At 34.1% G+C, this 20,442-nt stretch overlaps 4 protein-coding genes across 4 annotated transcripts; 1 reads left to right on the forward strand and 3 right to left on the reverse strand.

The window, feature by feature from the left end:
* The first annotated feature begins 3,401 nt into the window (after positions 1-3,401).
* Positions 3,402-4,120, forward strand: LOC106391626 (cysteine proteinase inhibitor 3). Its single transcript, XM_013832312.3, has 2 exons — positions 3,402-3,703; positions 3,790-4,120. The coding sequence occupies exons 1-2, from the start codon at positions 3,497-3,499 to the stop codon at positions 3,970-3,972; spliced, it is 390 nt and encodes a 129-aa protein (XP_013687766.2). The 5' UTR covers positions 3,402-3,496; the 3' UTR covers positions 3,973-4,120.
* A 128-nt stretch (positions 4,121-4,248) lies between these two features.
* On the reverse strand, positions 4,249-7,020 carry LOC106391625 (cytochrome P450 98A3). Its single transcript, XM_013832309.3, has 3 exons — positions 6,305-7,020; positions 5,399-5,796; positions 4,249-5,106 (listed from the first exon to the last, which is right to left on the reverse strand). The coding sequence occupies exons 1-3, from the start codon at positions 6,786-6,788 to the stop codon at positions 4,462-4,464; spliced, it is 1,527 nt and encodes a 508-aa protein (XP_013687763.2). The 5' UTR covers positions 6,789-7,020; the 3' UTR covers positions 4,249-4,461.
* Positions 7,021-12,393: 5,373 nt separating this feature from the next.
* LOC125585687 (WAT1-related protein At2g40900-like) lies at positions 12,394-14,829 on the reverse strand. The gene is made up of 7 exons (XM_048755219.1): positions 14,543-14,829; positions 14,389-14,451; positions 14,173-14,289; positions 13,782-14,007; positions 13,261-13,419; positions 13,028-13,179; positions 12,394-12,943 (listed from the first exon to the last, which is right to left on the reverse strand). The coding sequence occupies exons 1-7, from the start codon at positions 14,728-14,730 to the stop codon at positions 12,685-12,687; spliced, it is 1,164 nt and encodes a 387-aa protein (XP_048611176.1). The 5' UTR covers positions 14,731-14,829; the 3' UTR covers positions 12,394-12,684.
* A 4,075-nt stretch (positions 14,830-18,904) lies between these two features.
* LOC106391629 (receptor-like protein kinase BRI1-like 3) lies at positions 18,905-20,334 on the reverse strand. The gene has a single exon (XM_013832315.3). It carries the CDS (start codon positions 20,324-20,326, stop codon positions 19,031-19,033), a length of 1,296 nt encoding a protein of 431 aa, XP_013687769.2. The 5' UTR covers positions 20,327-20,334; the 3' UTR covers positions 18,905-19,030.
* Positions 20,335-20,442: the final 108 nt, after the last annotated feature.

Here is a 20,442-nt window from a genome sequence, read left to right on the forward strand (position 1 = left end):
ATTATTTGCTTATCTTTGATACAAGTGACACAACTAATCTCATCAAAAGTTTTCAATGATAAACCACAGAAGAGACATGCATACAAAAAAAAAAAAAACAGCAATACCAAAATGAATAAGAAGGGCAGTACACACAATAACTACTCTACCAAAAAAAATTGCACGTACGTCCAAGTCCATCGATCGACATATAGCTAATAGAAGTAAAGATAATAATTATTAAGAGTGCATTCATCATCCAGATACACACAAACGGCTCATCGTACATACATAATGAGCTTTGAGATTAAACATAAGTAAGAAAGCCCCGAGGTTGCATTGTATTATCATCACACGATTTATTATTATTAAACACCAAAGATAGAGCTTCTTGAGAGAAAAATTTCTAGATAAATCTCCTCTGCTTCTTGAAAGCAATGACCTTGTCCTCGATCTCGTCGTCGGTATCGTCGTCGGTCTTGCCGGCAAACTCAATCATATGAGCTACATTAAACACAAGAGTTCATGAGAAGTTTGTTTTACCTTGAAACCGAAGAATCAATTAGAAAAAAAAAAAAAAAAAATTCATGTGCTTACCTGGGACAGTATAGCCCAAACCAATTTGACCGTTGCCAAGGGGACGGTTACTTAGGACTGAAGGTACGCGAGAAATATCTAATTTGAATCCTCCCACTTTAGTTCCATGAAGATCCAGAGCCCTAGCTTCTTCTTCTTGTAGGGAAAAATAGATATTAGTCTGCTTGTCGAGAGTATTGACAAAACCATGAGTTATCTCTCCACAGTAAGAGAAATGTTTTTTCAAAGCGCTCTCGACTTGGTCTACAGGAAGGGAAGTGTCATATCCCCTAACCGAAACGCCATACCAACTGCAGTTAATTTTGCAAATGTGTTATCTAACAACAAACAATACATATAATTTACAGACAATAAAAAACCAAATCAACTTACAATTTTGGGTCATTCATTAGTTCGTCAATCAAAGAGGATCTATAGCGTGATGACTCCTCGTCTTCTTGTTCCGGTTCAACCTTAACAAGAGCATTCCATCCTCCAATGTCAGTTCCATTAAGTTGCAAGGCCTTCTCTTCTGCGCCATCTCCGAGAAGAATAACAACAGCACGTCTGTGGAGATTAGGGCTATCATCAGGGTCTTTGGGAACGATAACGCTTAAGACTTCGCCACATGAATTGAAGTGATTAATCAATTCCTTCTTGATTTCATCCTCAGGCAGACAAGTGTCGTCTCCACAGAAATTATAACTCTAGGAAGATATCAACAATTAACAATAACATAAACAAGTATCTCCAAACAAAAAAATAAACAAATAAATAAAAGAATTTGTGGAAGCCCCCTTAGTCCAGTGGTTGACTAAGGGTTCGTTAATGCTTTTACACCAGGTCTGAGGTTCAAACCCAGAAAACGCAAATTATGTAGATCATGGAAAAAAATGGTTACAAGAGGTCTTCAGCATGGTGCAATGGCGTATCATCCAACATGGATCTTATAGGACGGCTCAGAGTGATGCAGTCAGACGTGCATTTTTCATTTGATGGTAGAATTGTCGGCTGTAGAATCGTCTATGTAATATTTCTCATCGTTGTAATAGCATAATTAATTAGACGTTAAAAAAATATAAAAGAATTAATTACCTGGGCTTGCCTCTGCACTTGTCGACAAAGGCTTTTTCAGCAGCCTCACTCTCGAAGCCCGTGGCGGATCTCAGGATAGTGTACACGTCCATGGAGAAGAGGCAAATAACCACCCAAAAGTAAAATAGCTGTGATATTAATTAAGGTAGTTTTTGGTCGCTAATTACATCACTAACCCCAACGATAAAGAAACATAGTTTCTGATTTAGTAATCCTTTTCCAACAAATATAACTAATTTATAAAAGGAGATTACAAAATTAGATTATCCCTTTGTTGTACCACATATTTACAATGACATGTCATTGAGATATTTATTGAACCTATATTTAAGTATGTTGGTCATTTCCTAATTAAAATTATAGATTTTCTTAATCGAATCTTAACCAAAATAGACTTTTCAATAGATTTCTTAATATATTTCGTATTAACATATTTAATGTTTTCTGATATTTATTACTAGTAAATAATAAAGTAAAACCACACATCATAATCAATTTTTATAATATATAAATAAAATATAAAATAATTTATTCATAAATTATTGGTTTAATGTTTTCATATATATAAGTCATATATATAATTATACTAATAATTCATGAAACATTGTGGTATAATAAACGATTAAAATAACAAAAATATAATTATTCAAAGTAATAAATAAAAAAATTATGTTTTAAAATGTTATACTAACAATTAGTTAATACAGCTGACAAAAAAAACAATTAGTTAATACATTTTAATTTACAAATATATATTAAACCATTTAGTAAAAAAAATATTAAAGCGAAAACAAATATTTAGACGGTCACATGTCAAACTCTAGGAATAAACAATAACATTGTAAAATAATTTTTTTAACAAATTTATTTGAATAGAAATTATAATTCCAAAATTTTTAAATTTATTTTAAGGGGTGCTAAAGATTTATGACCCAAATCTATACTGTTTAGTATGCATAATTGAAATTTATATCAGAATATTTTATTAAAATTAAAATTTTATTTTTTGTTATAACTACATAGTTTACTTTTCAATCTAAATTTATGAATAGAAGGTGCAACTTTATTTTGTGCTATAAGTTTTTGTTTGTGAAAAATAATTTAAATATAAACTACAAAGCTTTATGGAGTAAAAACAAAAAAATATATAATTTTAAAAATTATGAAATTATCTGAAAAAATGGTAGAAGAAGTAAAGGAAGAAGAAAACCATAAACTATAATATTATTTTGTTCAAAAAAACCATAAACATTTGAAAATATAGTTAATGTTAAGAATATTTACTATTAACAATATAGAACAAAACTTTTACGTATATAAAAATGAAAGCAAACACCAACGCAATTGTGCGGATCAAAATCTAGTTATATTTGTAAAGAAGTTTCTTAGTTACAAATAACAACCATAGTACAGTAACCTTATACCACCATATATTCGAAGAAAGAACGACTACAAATCAGTAGTAGGAAGAAATCTCCAAAAGACTCCATTCCTCCATCCAGCGACGGTCTTCTCCTTCCAAAAAGTTGGCCAACACATACCAAACTAAAGCCTACTTAGAAGTAGTTGCTTTCATTAACAAACAATTCAAATAACCAATGAGGTGGCTAGAGAAGACGACAAAAAACAAAAAAGAATGCGTGCCGTTTCTATTATTCAGAAACCCACATCATGTCGTGTTTTGTTTTTCTTATCTCTTCAACTCCTCATAAAGATATGGCAACACTCACCCTCTCAGTTAACGACACGTGTCACTCGTTCGGTGACTTGTCACTTTCCTTTCCTTAATCGTCAAGCAAGCAACAACTTGTAGAGAAGGGCGTGGCCACAACTTGTGAGATCTAAAATGGAATCAAAACCTTTCGTCTCTGTTACGTTCTTGACCGTTACCCTTTTTCTCGGTGGAGCAATTCGATCAGGGATCTGCAGATCAGAAGAGAGACGCATGGAGCACGTGATAGTAGGAGGCGTTCATGATCTCCCAGGAAACCAGAACAGTGGAGAGATCGAGAGTCTCGCTCGATTCGCTATTCAAGAACATAACAACAAAGAGGTTTTCAATTCCTCTGTTTGATCCTGACAAGAATCTTTGTCTGATCAAGTTTTGTTTTGTTTTGTTTTCTTGTCGGGTAAGTACAGAACAAGGTTCTTGAGTTCAAGAAGATTGTAAAGGCAAGACAACAAGTAGTTGCTGGAATGATGTACTACCTAACTCTAGAAGCCAACGAAGGTGGCCAGGCTAAGAACTTCGAAGCCAAAGTTTGGGTGAAGCCATGGATGAACTTCAAGCAGTTACGGGAGTTTAAAGAATCATCCTCTTGAACATTTCACTTGTTCAAAGGGTAATAATCTAAATGTTTGTGCTAAATTATATGAAATAAATAAGTCTGATATAGCTTGGTTTCAGACCAGTGTGTAAGAACCTGAAGTTAATGTAATCAAGGAACTTGTTATATATGGTTTCTTGTAATTTGTTTTTTTGTTAACTATAATGAGTTTAGGCTTTAGACCCTAATCTCCTCTATGGCCCGGAATCAGTTTGCGCTATACTAAAAATATAGCGTAAATCAATTTTTTTATCGGAACTAGGAGCACAAATAGTGCCAACGCCAGTTGTGTATATTTGGCTTTTTGTTTGTTATTACAATGAGAAAGAAGCTGGTTTCTTTTGCTTATTTTTGATACAAGTGACACAACTAATCTCATCAAAAAGCTTTCAATGATAAACCACAAAAGTGAGACATGCATACAAAGAAAACAACAAGGCCATCGGCATCACTAGCAGCAGCAGGATGTGGATCAGAGAGACGGTTACATATCGAAAGGCACGCGTTTATAAAGTTCAGAAGGCAACCTAGGCGTTGCAACGGCTTGAACAGGAACACGCATGTAAGTAACGAGTCCAGGGTTTTCAGACATGTCAATCTCCTCTGGCTTAGTGCCTTGAGGCGGTGTCCAAACGAAATGGTGAAGCAAATGACTCATCATCGACGTCACCAGATTGATACCAAGTTGTGCACCGGGACAGACCCTTCTTCCTGCTCCAAAGGGAAGCAGCCTAAAGTCATGACCTTTCATGTCAACATCTTCCTCCAAGAACCTCTCTGGTCTAAACTCTAATGGGCTTTTCCACACGGTCGGGTCTCTAGCCACCGCCCAAACGTTCACATGGACGTTTGATCCTTTGGGAATGTGGTAGCCTCCTATCTTGACGTCTGCGTTGGATCTGTGAGGAAGCATTAGAGGCGTTGGAGGGTGGAGTCTGAATGATTCTTTAACCACGCATTGCAAGTAGGGTAAGCGTGAGAAGTCTGGCTCGGTTAGGACCCGGTCACGTCCGATAACACGGTCGAATTCTTCTTGTACTTTTTGTTGTACTCTTGGATTCTTGATCATCTCCGCCATGCCCCATTCCGCTGTTATAGCTGTTGTGTCCATCCCCGCCGTGATCATATCCTGCACACACACACACACACCAATGACCTAACGTGAGCAACAAGAGACCTACATAACTCAAAGGGTCTAAATGGTTGTTCTGTTTTTGGTGTTAACTAGCTCGAAAACATCTAACCAGCTAACGGATTGTAGGACTGCGAAAATTCTAATTGAAAATTACGATCTAACTCAGCTCATTAGGTTTATAAATAAATGGTTACAACACTAATTGTTGTGCACTGTCTTAGCAACCATTCAAGCCTAAAAATTCAAAATATATCTCAATTTAAGTTCTTATAAACACTAAACGCACCCATAGGAGACCAATGATGGTGTCTTCACTAAGATCATACTGATCCTTCAATGTAAGCAACGCATCAACGAAATGCTGTTTGGCTTCACTAGACTTTTGACGTGCCAAAGTGTGCTCCTCCATGATAGCTCGTGTGAGGAGGTCCCTACGAGTTACGTGCTTAGCAAACGCCTTCTCATCCGCGGGAAACATCCACCGGAGCCAGGGGATGTGTTCAGCTATCGACAGTGAAGCACCTAGCTTCAGACCGTTGGATGATATGGCCTTGAGCTCAAGCCCTTGCTCGTCCATCACACCTTCCGCGTTCACAAAACGCTTCCCGAACGCTAGCCGCGTTATGTTGTTGAACGCAACCGCTCCTAAGTACTTCCTCAGTTGTAATCCTTTTGTTTTATTTTCTGAAGACGGAATTATATTAGACATTATAAGTTTATGGGGTTAATGAGAGTTGAATTTAGTTAGAGTTGGTTGATTTAAAGAATAAAAAAAATATTTTTAAAGTTGTTAAAAATTTGAAGAGTTTTTTTTTGTATTTTAAAAGTTTATAAAAATATTCAAATATATAATAATTATAAGAATCTAAAGGATATATGCAATATTTTGAAGAAAAATTATAAGTTAAACTGTTTATAATTCTTTGAAGACCAATGAATTGTTTATGACGTGAAATAATCATTGATCCAATAAACTAGATTTTAGTAAAAATGTTAATTTAGTTAAAAAAATTAGCATATCATTACAAATTCATTTCTGATACGAATGTTCGTAGTGCGAAGAATTATTATTTGATTATACAATCACAAATATATTAGCATAATTAGATTATTTATTAATATAAATCAGATTCATAAATAAATAGTAGTCTTTTGTATGAAAGATTGACCTAAAATGATATTGATGCCGTACCATGAACGTTACAGTCTCTGAAGACGGACTCAACCATGGCAGTGACTTCATCTTCACGTATAGGTCTAAGAGATTCGAGTCGTTTAGGTGTGAAAAGCTCAAGCGTGCAAACTTTTCTCACCTTCACGTAGTGTGGCCCATAATCAGCCCATATAAGATCCTGACCGTTGCGGCTGAATGCTTCTGTCGATCTGTTCCGGTGCCTGTCGGCAAGTTTCTGGTCGTGTTCTTTGAGGACTTCTTTAGCTAGCTCGGCGCTAGATACGACCACGTTTAAGATAGAACCAATCCAGACCGATATGATTGGTCCATAGGTTTGAGCCCACTCATAGTAGCATCTGAACCGGACCGGTTTTATGTCGTTGAGGTTACCGACGATAGGCTTGGGACGTGGGCCTGGTGGGAACTTGAATCTTAGCCGTTGAATCAGCTTGTAAGAGACGACGGCGGCAAGTGTCGCCGCCGCTATAAGGAACCACGACATCGGATTGGTCAGCAAACTATTAGTAAAAAGGGGAAAAAGTACGTATAAATCGAATTCACTTCTAGAATTCTAGATAGATGTGGTCGAGACTTTGAGTTATATTAGGGAGGGGTTGGTGAACCAATTTATTTTATTTATTTTAGAATAAAAATTGGGAAATATTTAGCTTTTAGCAAACAAATTATCTTTTTAGACTTAAATATGGAATTAAATCGCAAAGTTCACGACACAAACAACAAAGTGGACGATGTCCATTATTGATGATGGGGTATGTTAGATGTGGACGAGACTTTGGCAGAGAAAAAAACAGAAGTGGAAAATATCTAGAGTGAATTAGGTGAAAACACATAGAAAACATGTATATTAGCAAAATACCTATAACAGTAGAATTTACAAAAAAACTGTAGATGCAGACAAACAAAATTACAATTATAACCTCAGATATCTTTTTATGTAGGCGTACAAGTGAGAAAAGATTTGGTAAAGATTTTATTTAAATTTTGGTATAGGTCCACATTAAATAGTTTGTAACTAAAATTACTTAAGTTTATATATATGGTATGTGTGTTTCCAAGAATAATATAGAGAGATATTATTCAAGTTTAATAATTTGATATCAAATGGAATAAGTTTTCAATCTGCACCGCATATTTTTTATAATATCATTGCAAAAACCGACTGGAGTTCCGTTCCGTTCCGGCGTTTATAAAGAAGAAAAGTGATAGTTTCTTCGTATTCACAAAATTTTAGAACATTTTTTTGTTATGAAATTTAAATAAATCCATTTTAAATTGGTTTCTGCATAAATTATCTCTGCATGATGAATCTAAAAGGGGTAGAGACATTTTCGTGCTTAAACTTTTAAATTCTTATCAATTTACACACTATCTTAATTTACAGTGTTTGTTTGTGTAGATAGCGATAAGACTTTCAGTGATTACAGCTAACATTACAAATGTACGTACAATATTATAATTAGCGGTGTTTATAAAGTTATGAATCGGATAATAGTTTTGCTCGCTGAAAATATTATTATTGTATAATTATAGATATTAACATGATTGTTAAACCTAAACGAAAGTTCGAGCTAACATGTTAGTTAGCGTGGTTTTACTTCGACTTGCATGATTTTTTTTTGTATTAACTGGTATTTTATTTTACTTACCGGATATTTAGAAAGATAACGGTCAATTTTATAAATAGATACAATTTAAAACATAGCCGTAGACTGATATTGAAATTTTTGATCACCTTCTATTTGAAAATGATGTCTATTTTAATTTCTAAAAAGTTAATATATAAGTTATTAGGGATATACTCCAACTTATGCAGACACTTTATATGTTTGTTGGTATTTAATTTCAATTTTATGGATAAGAAATTTAAAGTCCAAGTAAGGCTCAGTTGAACCGTGAGCTTTTGCTTACAAGAAGATCAGATTACTAAGCTTATAAGAAGATAAAAACACGTGTAAGTTAACTGAAGATTCAAAGATATGTGGCAACGCCGTACTGTACCACCACCGCCTTGAGCACCGATCACTGCTACGATTTCCGGCAACGTCAACCGTAATAAAAAATCAGCAGCTTATTCTTGTACCGATTTGTTAAAACTCCCCCTCTCTAGCTGATAATCTTTGAAGTGGAATTGATTCTTCGTCTAAAACAAACGACAAACTTACGTCAATTTTGCAACAAAAGCTGGACTAAATCAAGGAAGTTTATCATCAACTCAAATCTTAATTTCGATAGAGAGACTTTGCTATGGGCTTTTCTTAAGCCAATCATAGAAGCAAAGATTTATAAACTTCTCGAAGAGAAAATATTGAGCAGTCAAATTCAAAATCAAAGAAAAGTGAAGAACAGAGAGAGAGGAGATGAAAAATGATCGAAAACTAAAATTTTTGAAAGAGAAGAAAAAAAATATTCTCGATTTAAGTTTAAATTGATAGGTAATACATGCACATCGGAATAGAGAGGAAATATAACATGTATATGTAAACTATCACATAAAATTATAAAAACTAGATTCTGAGTAGCGAAAGAAAGTCATATTTTAGTAATAAAGGTAATATGGTATTAAAAATTATCAAACAGTGCCAAACAGTACAAATTGATATTTAGCTAATTATAATGTTTTGTCTTGGTAGGGAGTGCAGATACTCAAAAATCTACATAATTTTTTTTAACTTTTTATTAAGATCGGTAGTTTATACAAAAAAAAAATCATTACTTTGGATTTCACTGGTTACTTTATCGAGAGAATTGAGGTGAAATCCATTCACCTGAGCTTTTTTCTCAACAACTTTTCATGATTATTTGTTCAACTTTTCATAATTATATGTGAAACAGTAGTGTTTTATATTCACTAATATAGTATTATTGCGGCAAGGAAAATATTTTTCTGTTTCATTTCATAGTTTTTGACACTAATATCTTTGCATAATTTGTCAATGGAATTAAATAGTTTATGAGAAATGTTCGTTTTTCCAATGAATACAATGTAAAATGTTATTATATTATAGACTAGTTTTACTTTCAACAAATGTATTTAATCGAATATCAAGGACTAATTACTGCATGAATGTTCAAATACGTGCATGTTAGCTAGGTGTTAGTCACGTTGACAATAAAAACTAGGGAACGCAAAGACTGCAAAACATATTTTCTTATAAAGATAGAATCACAATCAAGTTCCTTCTAAGTACAGTGTCTAATCCACACTAAACTAGTATTGTTGCATTTCCTGCCAATGCTGCCATCATTAAAATTATAATCATGTTTTCTATTTCAAATTTTGAAAACATTCGTTTGGCGGTAGTAAATGTTTATTTGTCTCTCCCTACGTAAGATACCGTGGTCACAAGCGTTTTGTTAGCGAGTGGGGAAGTGTAGGATAAGGAAGCTTTAGTTAATTTTGAGGTTGGTGTGAGAGACACGTCACCTTTATTGGCAATCACATGAAGTAGAGAGGGTTGGTGCGATATAACCAGACATAGCTGCGTGCGATAGACAATGGTTTAGACTCGCTCATTACAAATCAAACTGTTTTTTTCTGCCTAAAGAATTTTCAACAAAAACAAGTGGGTTCACCTCAAATCTACGTACAAGATCATAATCTAATCAATAATTAATCAGTTGTTAAAAGATAATTTTGTTGCTTTTTTTTCAAAACCAAAAAAGGTGTGGGAGATTCGGTGTTGTGTGTTAAGTGTGACAGATGAGTAGGTGGGTGTATTTAGTGAGACGTAAAATTTATATTTTACTTTTGCGTATTTTTCTGTAGAAGACTTGTTAAAAAAATTGTTATTATATTCATTATAGGTGAAATGTTATTTTATATTCATTTATAGGTGGGTTCAATCATTCAATATGTGGCTCCATAAGAGGCAATGTTATTTAATTTTGTTACACATATAGACCCTACTTTGCTCCTGGTTAAATTTGAATGCCTGGCCAAATTTCTCCCAATCTAATGATGTTCAGCAAACATATATACTATTTTTTTTTGATAAACCCTATCGGCTGATCCGATCGGCTTCGGGAATAACACATTTAGTGCTACAGAGTAGACTAGCCGAAAGCGTACCACACTATCTGGTCCGAGTTTGGAATACCTTCCGACTAATGCAAAGGATGGATGTTACGACCCACCATGTAAACCACTTGGGGCGAAGCCCAAACTCATACTAGCTAAGTGGTGATAATTTAGTTTTCAGAAAAAAATAAACTTAAAACTGATGTGGATACACACCAAATCTCAAGAGATTTCCACTAGGCTACCACTTAAACATATATTATGTTGTTGAACATGTTTTCTACTTTCAGTCTTTCAGTTTAATGATTTTTAAACATACATTTATTTGTTAAAGATATTAGACTATTTTCATTGTATTTTGATATTCTTTTATTTAAAATAGATAATTCTGAATTTATTCCAAAGTATTTTTAAAAATAATATTTAAATAAAATAGATATATGTTAATTCTTCTCTTAGATAGAAAAATATTATTTAATTATATATATATATATATATATGAAATATAGTAAATATGTATTATTATAGAAACCAATATAGAAATGAGTTAAAAATGTTTATTCGTTAAAGAAAGGTTGGAGATAATTTCACATGCAGTTTTAGTTTATTTTATCAACAATATATAATATAGATCTGCTACTGTGACACGAAATATATGTAACTTTGGCATATAACCTTTATATATTGTTTTGACTGGTTTAGTTAATATGTTTCCGACTGGATTTCTATTTGGGGTTTATAATGGGTTTTATTTCGAACACTATCAAGCCTTTGGCCTTGTGTAAATTAAATGCATAATAAATACTAGAGTACAAATTTCTAGCCAATTAAAAACACAAATGGAGTAAATTAAATGCAGAATAATACTCCATCCGTATCATTTTAATTATAGTTTTAGGTTCATGCATACAGATTAAAAAAACATTTAATTTTATACATTTTCAAAATAAAAATATCATTACCCATACATTTCCATATTTCAACCAATAGAAAATAAATATGAGAATTTTATTAATAAATTTTGCATTAAAATCATAAAATGACATTTATTTTGAAACAAATTTTTTTCTCTACAACAACACTTAAACTGAAACGGAAAGAGTATAGAGTACAAGTTTCTCAAAATGAGCCAATTTCCTCCATCCTCTTCTAATTATTTATCTTCATGTTTTTTTATGGCTTAATGTAAATTTCTATGAATAAACGGCAGAGAAATTGATCAATGGTCATTTCTAGCCAATTAAAAACACAAATGGAGTAAATTAAATGCATAATAATATAGAGTACAAATTTCTCAAAATTAGCCAATTTCCTTCGTCCTCTTCTAAGAGTGTGATTGAGAAAGCTGGTGCAAATAGGAAGAAATAAAAGTAGCGTAACTGAGCAAAATAAGAAATAAGAGAAAAAATGTATTTTGGAGTAAAACTTTTACTCCAGAGAGAAGGAAAGAAAAACTTTACTCTAAAAAAGCAGAAAATGACAAAAGTATTTACTCTAAGCAGCGTGATAATTTTCAACTTGATTGGACAAATATTAGCGTAACTAGGTGGAAACTAATATTACTCTACAAAAATTACTCTAAAAATACTTTTCAGTCAGAGCCTAAGTCTTTATCTTCATGCTTTTTATGGCTTAATGTAAATTTCTATGAATAAATTTAAAGTCTAAATTGTGTACTTTTGCTGCTAATACTGAAAGAACTACTATTAGTACATAAAATCAAATTTATAATAGAATGTGTTTGTATTTTGTATTAAAAACATATTTTATCTGCAAATCATATATGATCATATCAAAATTTTAAAATATTATTTTCTAATAAATTTTGTGAATTTTAATCATTTTTAGAGAGATTGAAAGCCATTACAGTGACGAGAAAGATATTTAACAATAAAATAAGTAGAAAAGAAAGAAAAATAGCCAATTTTTTGGATGTTCATCTGATTAATTTGATTGCTGTTATGATTATGGATCTTAATTCTCCTAAAAGCTATAAAATAATAATTAACAAATTTATTAGTTTATAAGTGAAAGCTTGTATACCAACACATAGTATGAAACAAAGAAACAAAGGAAATACAATTTTCATTATGTATCTTCGCTAAATCCACAAATAATGGTATGTAGTAGTTGGATACTAATACCAAATGCAGTGATTTACATAAGTTCATAGCTAGTCAGAGATCAAAATGGACGGTACATTTGGAATCCTTGGTTACTGAAGTTAGAAACCATAAATAAAACTTTTGAAGCGGAGGAAGGAATTAAAACAAGAATCAAAAAGCTGCCACTCTTCTCCCAACTTTGCCTCAAACAAAAAAGTTCATCTACTTAGCACCTTGAAACGTTATCCACACTTTCAAAACCAAAAACCACAACCAAAACCCACAACCACTGCCGATGATTCCTTCTCTTCCGACTTGATTTTCCCGGTTTCAACATCCTCATGAGCTTCGTCTATTTTCGGCATTATGGAGAGACCATTATTGCCACTACAACACTTAACGGCTTCTAAAGTTGGGTTATCTTCACGGCATATTGCTTCACCGTCATCGTCTAGGTGCTTTGCCCATAACACGGTGTAGACTCCCACAGTCAAAACTACCACTCCAATACCCCTAAAATATAAATTTCCGTTTAAATTAATTAAAACGAGATTGCCAAAACTAAACCACGTAATGAACAAGTTGTTGTTAACGTACCCTCCAAGATAGGTTCCTTGGCCGAGAACAAAGAAGCTCATTATGGAGACAATGACAACGACAAGAGGGTTAAAAGCAGTGACGAAGACAGGCCCCTTTCGCTGCATCATAAGTCCTTGAATGTAGTAAGCTATGCTCGACGACATTATTCCCTGTGAACAATCAAAATATATAATTTGTGAATGGATCTTTAATTTGTGTTATAGAAAAGTGCTTTGAAATTTTAAACGGACCGCGTATACAGACGCGAGAAGATTCATGTCAAAACCGATGTTCAAAGCGGAAGGATTATGTTCCATTACGAAGGTTAGGGCTAAGGACTGCAACGTTCCCATGAAACAGACCATAGTTGATAACGAGAGATGGGCTGAGTATTTCTTCAAAGTCGATGCCTAACAAAAAAACACATATAACCTGCTTAGTTGGTTAAATTCATATATATTTATATATATTCTATAACAAAATGTTTAAATTAAAATCGAAGAGAATTTTTATTTTGAATATTCTAATCCAATCATCTTTTTTTTGTCTTCATTATAAATCTTGTCTGTATTGTAATAAATCGAAAAAAATAAGATTTAACTGGAACTTTAAATACTTTAATATAATCAATCTAAACTAAACAATTTGGTTTATCATTGACCAATCTAAGCGTTTATTCATTTATCTATCCGCACAATCTTAGATTCTAAATCAAGTCCCACGAAACTATATAACACCAACTACTTTTTTAGATTTTATCAATAAATGATACCTGAAGAATGAAGAACGACGCCCATGAGAGGGAGGCGATGAGGAGGAAGATGGTGGCTTTAAGATAATCACCGGCCAGCGGCGAAGAGGTGGTGGTGAGTTGAGATCGGAAAGAGCTGATGAACGGGCCTTTATGTAATATCATCAGTATTGATCCAACTACTGTCACTAATGTCCCCACCACTTTTACTTGGCATCTTACTTTTCTCATCTCCACTCTCCCCATCCTTTTCAACGTTCAAATATTGACATAAACACATCAATATTTCATAATTTATACATCTATGAATGTGTAACCAAAAAAAACATCTACTTATGAATATTAATGCATATCCACGTATGCCAACAATATAAATAAAATATTGCTTTTACGTATCTGTTTATGTATTTACCTGAAAAGAGTGGCGAGGATAAAGGTAATAGCGGGCACGATGTTGCTGACGGCCGTAGAAAACGTCGGAGATGTGAGTTTCAGACCGATGTAGTATAGGTTCTGATCAATTACAGGCCTGTTTTAATAACACGATAGTTGTTAGCCTTATAAGTATAACAATTTTCATACATTCAACGAGAGAAAAAAGTTTTGGAGATGGTTTAAGAAGACTAACCCAAGAAGAGCAAGAACAAATATGTGCATGAATATTGAAAACGTCATCTTTGACCTCACTTTCCTACAAAATCCCCCAAAACGCATAAATATTACAAAACGCATCAAAAGAAACATTAACTGTTTGTCTCTGATGAGTACTAATATCTTTGTACCTTTCGGAGAGAAATGCGAAAGGTGCGATCGCGGCTGTGGCAAAAGCGTTGCGGTATGCAACAAGAACGTAATGGCTCATACCACGGTCAAGGACGGTTTTAGTGACCAGGTTCATACCGGCGTATCCAAACTGAAGGCAAATCATTGCAAAGTATGGTTTAGCTGATTCTGACATCCTTAGTCCCATCTCAACTCGTTAGGACAAATGAGAGTTAGGAACAGAGAGGAGAGAAACACTTGGAGAATGTGCTTTTCCCTGAGAACCAGTGGTGAGAGGTTCTTTGTATTTATATTCGGATTTGTTCTCTGTTCTCTGCTTTCTTCTTTTCATTTTTATTTTCTATTAACGTTATTAAATTTTATTTTATTTTATAATGACGTCGTAACAATTGTGTGTCATGAATTCATTATCTCTAAAGTAAGTGGATAAAACACTGTATATGTAAATATTCGGTTTATATGACTTTATAAAACCAGTCATATTAATTAGGTAAAAAAACTTGTGGCTACTAAAACTCGAGATTAATAGTGTGATTGATGTGGAACAAATGAGTTGATTAGTTTAATACGGTAGGTACAATTATATCATGTTTCTAAATATTTTTTGTAGTTGCAGATATAGCGGCATAACGGATATACTCGAGATGATTCTTTATATAGTTAGTAACATGTGCAAATGGAAAAAAAAACCTTGTGCACAGTACTACTATTGGTCTTGAGCAACCCCAACAGATAGTTTTTATCATGGAATTTGGAAGTTACAAATTAGTGTATGTATATAAGAGTATATTAAAAAATTTGGAAACCCAACCAATAATATCTCATTTGACATATTGTTGTTTGTTGGGTTTCCAAAAATTTTAGTATACCTTTAATAAATAATTATTATATATATATAACTTGAAAACTCCATGGTAAAAAAGTACTATCGGAGTTGCTCTGCATGGATGTTAGTGACACGTAATATTAACATTAAGTTGGCCTAAAAAAATTGTGCACAGTACTGCTATTAACTCACTGGAAACAATCTTAAGGCTGTGGTTGAAAGTTGTGGTAGGCTAAAAGTATATAGAACTTTCCTTACTGGAACAATACTGCTAAAACAAATTAGGGTATCTGGTTTAAATTTATACACAATAAGAATTTCTAGTATATTTTTGTTGGTTAATGTATAAAAGGAATTTGACAAATCGACCAACCAAGCCACTACAAAACGATACGCATCGTAATATGGCGTTATATACGTATATGGAGTGTGGCGTATGGGATTTAATCAATTAAGGAACACAAGGTGACAAAGTGAACTGCACGTGGCTGCAACAATCGATTGGATTCAATCCTATATACGGCTGGGACCCATATCTCGAAACTACCATTTCTATCTGAAATTGCATTCTTAATCCCATAATCAATTTGGACAACGTTTTCTAAAATTTGATATAAAATCAACTAAAATTGAATATATTTGGTGGGTTCCTTTTCTTATGATAGAAAATTTGAGTATATATGTATGCGAATGCGTATGATTATATGCGAGTGCAAATGCGCATATATGTCAGTGCGTTTGTATACATATATTATATGCACCTATTGATATCAATCAGCATAGAATTGCTTATCCCGTTATCCGAAATGAAAGCCTCTTCCAAAAAAGAATTGCGTATCCGAAATGTGAACCACATAATACTAAATTAATGCGTACAGAAAAGCTTGCCACATCTCAATAATTCATTGGATTCCTTTTTATATAGTATTATATCCCTAAATATTGCATCTTTTATCAGTTTATGTCTCAAGCCCTTCACATATTTTTTTTATAATATTATAGTTGAGCTGAGCACCCATTATCTTTTATAGAATATGCATCAATGTCAGTTTAAGGGACAATCGTGGCTACTTTTCTTGAGGAAGGTTTACGTGGAACTCGTATCCTTTATTTCATTTGGTTAATTATATAGATTCTATTGTATCATACTAGGTCCCATTAATTTATAGGTATCCATGCTGAGAAGAACTCATTGGAAGTATTTTTATTATGATTTTTTTTATTTCAAACTAATTCACAAAAAGTTTAATGATTCGATCCTAAAGTAATTACGTGTCTCACGCTTACTTGTCTATATATTAGTTTAGAATTAATGGGTTTTGACTAAGTGACTCGGTGTTATATCGGTATATCTTATGCTGAATACATACCAACTTCAACAAATAAGTAAGAGAACAAGTAATGACATTTTGCACACAAAAAAGGAAGAAATTTTGCAAAAAGAAAAAGAAACAAGTGTATAAATGAACTCACCATAGCACTTAGTAGGATATGCATTTTGATATATCTTATATAACAAGCTCCATATCTCTAATTTTATTATTTATCTTGATGAAATTAATTATAACCCAAAAAAGCAATTAAGTATAACCCTATATATAAAAGATGAAACTCTAATTTGATTTATCATCTTAATATGATAAGGTAATGATTTCTTTTTTTTTTTGTGAAAATTGGATAATGATTTTTACGAAGTAATTCCGCCAGTTTTATTATGTTCAGTTACATAATGATCCCTTAGACATTATTGTGGCTACAAAGATGAGCATCCCTTGCTTGCGTAGCAAAGTTTCAAGTTATAAGGAAACAAATTGAAAATGTAACTACAGATGAAAAGATGCACTTTGTGTCATGCATGTGAATGTGGATGTGTAGATTCCACGTAAATCGAGTCAGAAACACGTGTCGAGGCATCATGATTTAGTTACCTAATCGAATATTTTACGTCTCTGCGATTGGGGAATTACATGCTTACATAGAATCCATCTGACAAAGTCTGGCAGATATATCAAACTTCTTTTGCGTACAAATTTATTTGTAAAATCTAATTAAATCACTTTCAGCTTTCAATATGATTCATATATTTCTACGAAATTCGAGCTAAACCATGAATACTGTCGGGCGTCTGTATCTCCACCTCTTTTTCTATCTTTTTATTTGTTCCAGTAATTTTATATTTAGTCATTATTTTTTAAAAACTGTAAGTATTACCCTTTTTTTGGACGAATTTCGTGATTCTAGGTCCGGGTATTCGGAGTCCCAATCAGATTTTGTTTTTGTCTAATTGGATATTATTTTCTCGGATTTATCAAAATCAACCTCATTCAGATTATATAAAAGTTTGGTTCGAGACTGGTTCGGGTTCTATCGGGTTCGGATAAGGGTTAGTAAATCTTCAAAGAACCGGTACAACCCGATGTATTTTCGGATTCAGATCCCAATCGGTTCTTTATTTAAAAATACCTGATTTGTATCCACATTGTAACCAAAACATAAGAAAAATCGAATCTTTGGTTTTAAAATATATGATTTATACCTACTTTTGTAACAAAACAAATAAAATCGATTCAAAAATAAAAAAGAAACATCAAACTTGATCATTCAAAATTAAACGAAAGATAAACATAGTTATTGATATAAAAAAAACTAAATAAATGAGAGCATAAAACGAAAACTAAGTTCTCATGAAATGTGAAACATTATTCAATAAAAACAAAACTAAAAACTAAAAACTTCAAGTTTCAACCGCCACCTTCAACCATCAACTTTCATGTAATAGATAATTATTTTAGATGTTTAATAATAACATAGTGTATCTTGAGTACATAATAGGAATTGAGATTATATTTGGTACAAGTTATTTTTTAGGATTTTGAATCTTTCGGATTCTATCGGGAGATAATTACCTAAAAACTTGTGTCTATATATGTATAGACATAAATATTAACTCAAAGATAATCTATGTTTTAGGGGTGGGTTTATAAAAAAACGCATGATTTGATTAGAACAGTCGGGAAGATGAATCAAAGAAAGTGGATGCGGGTCAAAAGTGCAGGTGCGTTTTTGGGTAGTAAAGAGAAATGGGAAAAGAGGGCAACGGATCCAAATGGTCATCTAATCAGTAATCACCCTCTAGCAACTTCATTTCCACACACAAACTTTTGGGCCAACACCAAGTTCTTTGTCTTTTCCTTCTTCCTTTCTTTTGGTTGAAAATGGCATTTTAGCAATTTTGCAGTTTGTATATTCATATCTTTACAAACATTTGGAGAGGAGGAAAAGGTCAAACAATATTTACATAATCACAAGGTAATTGATTGTTGGATTATATGCACTCTAAAGCACTATCCTTTCATTGGGTTTTGGTCATTCCATTATCCAAGCTGAAATACTCTAACCACAACATATATTTGCATACTCTTGTTTGCTTAGATGAAGACATGGCAAACTAATCTTTCGTTTTCACCTTCCAACAATATCTAATATTTCCATTTTCAACTTCCAACAAGATCAAATTCCTACAATGACATTAAGATGTCACAATATTTTTCTTTATTTTTGCAAATTATTACATTGCTCAAACTTCACTTTTATAAACAACATAACAAATGCCAGCCATCACCCATCATACTAAAATCTACCTATCAACTAATAAACCACATCACTCACTCACCAAAACCTCTTCTAATAACTTCACAACTTGATTCATCGTAGGCCGTTCTTTACTCGACTCCTTTATACAAAGACTCGCAATCCCAAAATACTCATCCACACCTTTCTCACCAACAAAACTCGACACAACCATTTCATTATACCTATTCTTCCCTTCCAACATCACAGCCCACTGAGCCAACCCAACCTCCTTCCCATCCACAACCACAGGCCAGTTAGGCCTCTTCTGTGTCGCCATCTCCAGCATCAAAACCCCAAAACTATACACATCAGTCTTCACCGTCGCCGCCGTGTTCCCTTCCCAATACTCGGGAGGCATGTACCCCATGGTCCCGGCCACTTGCGTCGAGACATGAGACCTAGACGCGTCGATGCTACGCGCCAGCCCAAAGTCAGCTATATGGGCCGCGAAGTCGGAGTCCAGCAACACGTTGCTGGACTTAATGTCTCTGTGGATGATCGGTTTGGGAAGACCGTGAAGGAAAGCCAGCCCTTTAGCCACACCGTAGGCGATGCTCAAACGTGTGGCCCACGGTAGGGCGTAAGAAGCGTTGACCGTCTTCTCGTGAAGCCAATCGTCAAGGCTCCCTTTCTCCAAGAACTCGTAGATCAAGACGCGGTCCGGTCCCGAGATGCAGTATCCTAGGATCTGTACTATGTTCGGGTGACGCAAGCTGCCTAGCGTCTCCATCTCGGCGGTGAACTCGCGGAGCCCTTGCAAGGCGTCGCGGTCGAGTTTTTTGACTGCTACCACGAGGCCGTTTGAGAGCTTTGCGCGGTAGACCAGGCCGAAGCTTCCATCGCCGACGATTAGATCTGTGGAGAAGTTGTTGGTGGCTGAGGAGAGCTCCGACATGGATATCTCGCGGATGGATGGATCGAAGCTCGTGCTTTCGCTGCTCACGGCGGGGTTGAGAGCTGTTGATGAGTTTGGAGTGCTTCTTTGGTGGTGGGATTGGTCGCGGCGAGGGTGGTTTTGGATGGCGTGGCGGCGACGGCAGAGGAAGATGGTGAAGATGAGGAGCAGTAGGATGAAGATGGAGCTTGCGGAGGTGGCGAGGATCGCTAAGAGTCTGAAATCCATTGGCGGTGGTTGAGGGGAGGGGGGGGAGGAGATGGTGTTTGAGATGAAGTATGAAACGGAGAGAGATGATCGAGGAAAGAGAGAGAGAGAGAAAGAGATGATCCGCCATTGATAGCGAGGGGTGAAGGACAGATAATTCAACAGCGAGATAAGTTTGGGACGACTTGTTTTTTTTTTTCCTCTGGTCAATGCACGACTCATTGATTAAAGATAAATTTATTTTCTAAATTTACATTTTATATTAGTTAGTCAATGGTCTAACAGTAACAAGAGACCATAGCTTTGAACAAAAGACAGTTCTCTTACACAAACATCAA

Source organism: Brassica napus, chromosome C4, assembly GCF_020379485.1.
Source record: "Brassica napus cultivar Da-Ae chromosome C4, Da-Ae, whole genome shotgun sequence".
Lineage (NCBI taxonomy): Eukaryota > Viridiplantae > Streptophyta > Magnoliopsida > Brassicales > Brassicaceae > Brassica > Brassica napus.

Excerpts from the sequence above, each read along its gene's own strand:
- LOC106391626 (XM_013832312.3), top strand. The coding sequence starts at position 3,497 with ATGGAATCAAAACCTTTCGTCTCTGTTACGTTCTTGACCGTTACCCTT. Across the intron at positions 3,704-3,789 it reads AAGAACATAACAACAAAGAG|AACAAGGTTCTTGAGTTCAA; the intron begins GTTTTCAATTCC and ends GGGTAAGTACAG.
- LOC106391625 (XM_013832309.3), bottom strand. The coding sequence starts at position 6,788 with ATGTCGTGGTTCCTTATAGCGGCGGCGACACTTGCCGCCGTCGTCTCT. Across the intron at positions 5,797-6,304 it reads CAGAGACTGTAACGTTCATG|AAAATAAAACAAAAGGATTA; the intron begins GTACGGCATCAA and ends TTCCGTCTTCAG. Across the intron at positions 5,107-5,398 it reads CCATCATTGGTCTCCTATGG|GATATGATCACGGCGGGGAT; the intron begins GTGCGTTTAGTG and ends GTGTGTGTGCAG.
- LOC125585687 (XM_048755219.1), bottom strand. The coding sequence starts at position 14,730 with ATGGGACTAAGGATGTCAGAATCAGCTAAACCATACTTTGCAATGATT. Across the intron at positions 13,420-13,781 it reads CGTCGTTCTTCATTCTTCAG|GCATCGACTTTGAAGAAATA; the intron begins GTATCATTTATT and ends TTTTTTTGTTAG. Across the intron at positions 13,180-13,260 it reads TTCTCGCGTCTGTATACGCG|GGAATAATGTCGTCGAGCAT; the intron begins GTCCGTTTAAAA and ends GATTGTTCACAG.
- LOC106391629 (XM_013832315.3), bottom strand. The coding sequence starts at position 20,326 with ATGAGTCGTGCATTGACCAGAGGAAAAAAAAAAACAAGTCGTCCCAAA.